Here is a 7,162-nt window from a genome sequence, read left to right as displayed (position 1 = left end):
AATAAATGACTTTTAATGTAAATGCTTTGAATACAAATGATTTACAGAAAATTTAAATGGTGGATGCAAACTCACATTTTTCAAAAACTGTTTCGCTCTATAACTTGGATACTTTGATTCTATAGAGAATTGTTGAGAATTTATGACCTCAACTACAATACATATGCCTGCATTATATACTACTACTAAGATAACCATCAACAACGGTCCAAGCCTATGATGCCAAAGACCAAATTTATTTGAAACATTGTGATTACTAAGTATTGGTGTTTACATTGTGAAAAAAATAAAAGTGTGTGGATTTTGGTCTATAACATAGAAATTATGAAATAGTCTAGCATGACCAAACATCCTCAACGAATGTTGCTCCGGAATGAATCATGAACAATGATTAAAAACAAGAGTGAAGTGGCTGTGAGAAGATAAGTTAGTTGCTGAAATTAAATTGTAGCGAAATTTAGGTACGAATAACACATTGTAAAGAGTTAAGTCAACATTGATTTTGATTGTGCCAGAGATTTTTGAATGTTTCATTATTGCACAAGGAGAGAACTCCTATTTATACAATACAAAGTAGTCACTTGAAGTGAGCTAATCCCAAGAGAAGATTGATATGGTTATAACTTCCATAACAACCTAGTATAACTAACTCAACTAATCAATAGGAACTAATTTAGGAAATAAACATAGGATTATCATCTAATATTACATGATATAGATTTCGATAACTATTCAACAATAATGTAAACAAGTTTTATACAAACATGCAATTATGGTTCACCATGTTGTCATAGTAAAATATGATTTAAAGTTTGGTTTTATAGAATCACAAGTAGAGTAAATGTTGCTATGCGTATGTCATTTTTGTGCAACTTCTTGTTTGTACCCTTCTTTATCCTTATCCATATAAAATAGCTAGTTTTTGTTCTTAAATCAGCATATTACATACTTGAATCCTGCATCTGGTTTTTTCATCAAGATCTAATACTTCCTCAAATAGTGCAGAGTCGACAAAAACTTAAAACTAGAGAAATAATATGTTTCTTTTAAAAGAGATGTAATATGACAAAAAGGAAGAAATGCGAGATTTGGCAAATGCATGAAAAATAAAAACAGCATACAAAGATGGGACGAGAAAAGATAACTAAGAGACAACGAATTGTTGGCTCATTCATTTTCCACCAAGGCGGTTTTGCAACTATGTAGGTCTAAAATCTGCATGAAAAATTTATAAATTTTACTTGCTAGAATCGAGATAGATGATAATCTAATAGAGTTTAAGTTAACATCATAAAACATTGTTGACATTTATTTACACTGCATCTTATTTAAGCTTCACAGTTCAAATTCTAGATAAGGTGTAGTCCATGGCATCCACTAGGAAATCTGCAAACATAAAAATAAAAATGATAAAGACTTAGACTAGTAGTATTAATTTATATGATGTTGAAAAAGAGAGAGTTAGAGACTAACCTGCATCTTCTTTGCTGAAACATAAGGGAGGTGTAATTCTGAATACATTTCCATAATAGCCACCTTTTCCAATCAGCACTCCTAAATCTGCCGTAACAGCAGAAAAGCTGATTAGTGACACAGAAAACAGATAAAAAACATACGGCTATATTGTTACGAATGCTGCAGGAAATCCGGGACAACTTAGTTTATTGAGATTGAGATTTGAGACTTTACCTTTCATTTGTTCCATCACATGCAGGGTTTCTTCTTTTGCTGGTGTTTTCAGTTCGCGGTCAGTGACAAGTTCAACTCCAAGCATGAATCCTTTTCCTCTCACATCACCAATTACTATAGTAGAAAACAATTTTTTTTATTAGAAACATATATAAGGAAAACAAATTGATTCTTGTGTAGCCATAATCTGTCTCCGCTATAGTCATTTTTCACTATCATGTAACACTCTCTAGAATGAATTCATGATGAAACCTTACTTTCATATTTGTCCTTGAGGGCATTAAGCCTCTCTTTCAAATGGGATCCCACTACAAATGCATTGTCTTGAAGCTTTTCCTTCTCTATTACTTTTAAAACAGCCAATCCTGCAGCTGTACAAACAGGGTTTCCACCAAAGGTGTTAAAGTAATTTCTGTGAGTCAAGGCCTTTGCAATCTCAGGAGTAGTTACAACAGCACCGAGAGGAATGCCATTTCCAATACCCTGCCAAAAGAAAAATCGAGAAAACAAGCCAACGGCGATGAGCATAGATACTTGACAAAGCATACATATTGTGTGTGTAGACATAGATATATGCAAGGTTCTATCACAATTCGTATCGCAATTCTTGACATTTTAGAGAACCACTGTCAAATAAAGCCACAATTGTGATTGCAGATATGCCAATATCATTGATGTTGCAGATCATATCATGGTTGCATACTTTTTTCAAGATAAAAAGTATCACTCTCATGATCAAACCTTGGATATAAGTATATCAATTATAGCTTATAATCTACTCATCACTCTAATGATCAGACAACGAAAATATTATTTATTCGTTACGCAGACAGTTAGGCTTTTCTGTTTGCTAAATTAGGTAAAGGTTGTATCTTTCTACTTTGACAAAGAGAGATGAATTACCTTTGCCATTGTTACTATATCAGGTTGAACACCATGGGCTTCAAATCCCCAGAAATGGCTACCAGTGCGACCAAACCCAGATTGAACCTCGTCAGCAATACAAAGACCTCCAGCTTTTTTAACGCTATCATAGGCAGCAGACAAGTAACCAGGCGCCAATTCAACAATGCCCCCCACTCCCTACCATAAACAACAAGAGCATTATATTACCAATTCATTTTGGATTGAAGTCATACCATACAGATTTACTACATGATACATCACTTTCTACTATTAGTATTATTAGGCAATTTTGAGGTCTATTATCTAAATATTAAGGATTTTGAGGTATCTGCAACGGTTACAACCACACTTTCAACCACAATTTTCCGCAATATAGAAGTTTGCATTGTAACAGCAAGCACAATTTAAAAACATAATCTAATGAATAATGACGCGCATGGTTTATATCTAAAACTTCATTTTTATTTTTCACAAAGACTTGATCGAGATGTAACTCATATATGTTTCACTTAGATATATATATATACCTGTATAGATTCAGACATGAATGCAGCAACATTTCCGAAAGTTCCAAAGTTAATGATATCTTGGACATCTCTTGCATACTTTTCTCCATCAGAGCCAAAAATACCTCTGTAAGGGTCTGGGTTAACAGCGTGATGAACACCAGTCTGGTGGTACACAAAGCAACAACAAAAAGGAAAAACTGATAAGCAAAGTAGCAAACACTGTTGAAAGAATTGGTGCTAGCTTGAAATGGGAAGGAACATAGAAAAGAGAAAAGAAAAAAAAAAGACAAGTTTGCATTTGCATGTGAAGAACTCACATGGGAATTGGCAACAAGTAAAATACATTACCTTAACAAGAAAAATATTAATTTTGGGCCAATATACATTATCTGATACTCCTGATTGAGAATGAATAAGACAGCACATAATGACATAATTGCAAGATTATTTGCTCAAGAGGGGTCCACACTTTCATTATCATAACAAATCATTATCCTGGCACTTTAGAAACTTATCCGAACCAACTTAGTTTCCACATATATGTTCCTATTTTAAATAATACAGATAACAAGGTGGTCACTTTCATAGTTGATAGAAATGTGTCCAACGATGCCAAACTCCGTTGCTGTTGCTATCACACACATATTACATACAAAGTTTAGTGAAAGTATGCGTCAGCTACCTAGACGTGTTAGTCCATTCCATTCCACTGGCCAAATAATTATCGTTGCTATAAGTTAAACATAGTGTATAATTATAAAAGAATATTTATATTTTTGTCCAATTTTAAAAAACAAGTACTGTAATAGCTATGTATGTAACATATTTAATGAATGCGATTTATATTCATTTTTCTATATTAACAACGAAATTTTCCGCACGGATACACGGGTTTATAACCGGTTGAAAAAAGATAATATATACCTGTACGACGTTAAATTTCCAGATACTTTGAGCTGTGGCCCCCATTGTCCCACTAGCATTTCCATGGTAAGAATTTCTAATTGAAATTATGTCATTGCATCCAGTGTGCAACTTTGCTATCAGCATTGCCAATTCGTTTGCTTCTGTTCCAGAGTTGGTAAAAAATGCCACCTACATATACAGTAGACGCAAGGTTTTTTCCCACTAAAAGTTAAAAACAAACACAGACAAAAGTTTATACGTACACGCAGAGAATATATCAAATAAGCAATTTCTTGTAACTAAATCATACTAGAATAAGTTTAGAGGTTATGGAGCACGTAATTAACTACTACAATAAGACAATAGACATAGTGTAAGTCAGTATTACATCGTTTCAACTTTCATCTCTTCTATATCACACTCTTGAAACCTTATCATCACAATAATTGTGTATAAATAAAAGTTAAAGCATATATTTTTGTCTCTCCCATTAATCAATTTGGATATTTAAGAATCTGTGATAAAAGATGTGTTTGGGTTGAGTGTTTTTAGACGTAAAATTTTAACTTATTTAAATGGATAGTTTGGTTTTTCGTGTGAATTATTAGGTACACCGATGGTTTTGTTGTTTGATATGGACAACAGACGAGCATCGATATCATCCATGCCAGCTCAGCATCCATCCAAACATAAACATATAGTATTAAATTAAAGAGGAATTTCCATATCTTAAATTTAGATGAATACTTGATACCTTTAATGGATTAAACATATATATATATATATATATATATATATATATATATATATATATATATATATATATATATATATATATATATATATATATATATATATATAAATTAAAATTTTAAAATAATTTGCATTAAAGGTAGTTATTCAATTTAAAGTCGTGAATACCAAAGAATTTAACTTTAACTAAATAAAGTAAACTGTTAAGCTAATTTATTTATGATATTTACAAATGGTAAAATTTCAACCATTTAATTATTTAACAAAAAAAATGGATAACCAATTTAAAGTTATGGGTCCCAAAGAATAAACAAATATAATAACGGTTAACTCAATTATTTGAAATGCACTTATTTATTTTTAAGTGATGAAATTTCAATCATTTAATTATTTGACAAAACAAATTAAATGATTATGCTAAGAATTATTTTTCATTTTATTTATGAATTAAATTATTTATATATTTGGTTCAGTTTTTAAATTAAATATATCAATTTATTTTTATACTAATTTGTGTGTGAATGAAAAATAAAGAGTAAGAACATTTTTAAATGAAACACTATTGGAATAATTGTATCTTTCTTTCGATATGTTCTATAATATTTATTTAAAAACTAAAATATTTATATAATTTAATTATATTTTAATTTAGATGACTAAAAGCTAGCTACTCCTGTCGTTCTCGTAACATATAAGTAGAACCAAAAACATCTCACACTCATTAGAAAGATGAGTTGATTTTAGTTCTTTCTAAAATGAAAGAAAACGTAATTGTAATCTTTAAAATATATTTTTAGAGAATTTGTTCTATAACTATTAAAAAATTGTTTTAAAAAACAAAATTTTAATTAATCAACAGGAACTTAAGCAATGATAACATTAAAATGTGATTTCTGTTTATATTTTGAACTGCAAAATATAATTGTTTATTAAGTATAACAAATACATTAAAATAATATTTTTACTTAGTAAACAGGTTTTTCAAGATAAATATAAAACTAAAACAGTCTAAAAATATTAAATTATCTCACATGGCATCATATTGAAATATTACGTCTATTTGACAGAATCTTAATAATTTAAAAAAATATTAAATTAAATTCCATAAAAAAAATATACTAATTTAAATAACGATACGATTGGGAGAAAAAAAAAGTGACGTTGAAAGAAAAACGCACCTTAAGATTACCGGGAAGTTTAGAAGCCAAAGCTTCGGCAAAATCAGTAATGGCATGGTTGAGATACAAAATCGTTGAGTGCTGTAACTTTTTGGTTTGTTCCACGATTGCTGCGACTACATCAGGGTGGCAGTGCCCGCAGCACACCGTAGCAATCCCTCCAAACGCATCAAGGTACCTCCTCCCGTTTTCATCGAAAAGGTACTGTCTCTTCCCTTCCACCACGTTCAACTGTAACCTCCCACACGCAATCAAATTCCATTAAAAACCAGTTAATCATTATTTATTTCTCATTTCACATGTCATTAATTTGATTTACCGTTGTATTTTAAGTTTTTAACGGAAATAATAACACAATCAAAGTGCAGTTAATTGTAGACGGTTATAATTATTAATGAGGAATTATCCGGTGCGGTGGAATCTCACCGGCGTTTTGTAGGAATGGAAGATTGAAGGGCTAAGATACTCTCTACGCTTGGCAATGATATCGCTGCCAGAGGGACCGGAGTACGGCGACGGAACGTGATCAAACGCCGGTAGTACAGGTGGTTCTGCGGGGAGGGAGTCTTTCGTCCTCTCCGCTGCCGACTGAGAAATGCCTCGTTGCCAGATGAATCGGTTCTGCTGCTGTGAAGATCGGCGGAGGATCAATCTTGAAAGTAGTGATCCTGTCATTTTCCTCTGTCGACGGAAGATTTCGGTGATGGCTCCAGAAATGTAGGACCCGGCCCGAAATCGCGCGATGAGAGAAAAGGAGAAAGAAGAGAAGAAATCGGAGAGAATCGTGAAATGGTGAAACGAGAGAAGATCGGGGATGGTTTATATAGGAAATGGGCGAGGGATGAGACGTGGGTCAATGTGATTGGTTCACAATTACTGCCACGAAACTCACTGTGGTAAAAATAGGCCATGTCTCCTTGGTGAATAATGCATACTACTTTCTTTTTATCTTAAAATTAAAATTATCTTTTTACAATACTAATTCATATTTATTAACTTTTTTTTAATTTTTATATTCTAATATATTAATTGCCACTCGAATCAATTTTTTTAAAGAGGAATCAATTATTTAAGTAACTACTATTTTGTATTTGTATAAATGACATTAATTTAATTATTAAACAATGATGGATTATGCTGCTTGTGCAAAGAGCAAGAGAATAATATGGCTAATTTAAAAATAAATAAATAAAAAAGTTTGGAGAAGACAAATGTTGAAGG

At 31.7% G+C, this 7,162-nt stretch overlaps 1 protein-coding gene across 2 annotated transcripts; it reads right to left on the bottom strand.

Moving 5' to 3' along the window:
* Nucleotides 1-1,141: 1,141 nt before the first annotated feature.
* Nucleotides 1,142-6,908, bottom strand: LOC127127353 (alanine--glyoxylate aminotransferase 2 homolog 3, mitochondrial). Of its 2 annotated transcripts, XM_051056510.1 has the most exons (10): nt 6,368-6,908; nt 5,942-6,172; nt 4,029-4,199; nt 3,123-3,266; nt 2,593-2,772; nt 1,947-2,172; nt 1,690-1,803; nt 1,474-1,560; nt 1,317-1,386; nt 1,142-1,215 (listed from the first exon to the last, which is right to left on the bottom strand). In XM_051056510.1, the coding sequence occupies exons 1-9, from the start codon at nt 6,614-6,616 to the stop codon at nt 1,343-1,345; spliced, it is 1,446 nt and encodes a 481-aa protein (XP_050912467.1). In that variant the 5' UTR covers nt 6,617-6,908; the 3' UTR covers nt 1,142-1,215; nt 1,317-1,342. The 2 variants fall into 2 exon arrangements, with proteins under 2 accessions (XP_050912467.1, XP_050912466.1); XM_051056509.1 differs by having other exon boundaries at nt 1,142-1,386.
* Nucleotides 6,909-7,162: the final 254 nt, after the last annotated feature.

Source organism: Lathyrus oleraceus, chromosome 3 (genome assembly GCF_024323335.1).
Source record: "Lathyrus oleraceus cultivar Zhongwan6 chromosome 3, CAAS_Psat_ZW6_1.0, whole genome shotgun sequence".
NCBI classification, from domain to species: Eukaryota; Viridiplantae; Streptophyta; class Magnoliopsida; order Fabales; family Fabaceae; genus Lathyrus; species Lathyrus oleraceus.
The sequence above is the reverse complement of the archived record's forward strand: the minus strand, read 5'-3'. Positions and strand labels throughout refer to the sequence as shown.

Coding starts and splice junctions, on each gene's coding strand:
- LOC127127353 (XM_051056509.1), bottom strand. CDS start 6,616: ATGACAGGATCACTACTTTCAAGATTGATCCTCCGCCGATCTTCACAG. Junction 3,267..4,028: donor GGAAATTTAACGTCGTACAG/GTATATATTATC, acceptor GTGTACCACCAG/ACTGGTGTTCATCACGCTGT. Junction 1,804..1,946: donor CCTCAAGGACAAATATGAAA/GTAAGGTTTCAT, acceptor TTTCTACTATAG/TAATTGGTGATGTGAGAGGA.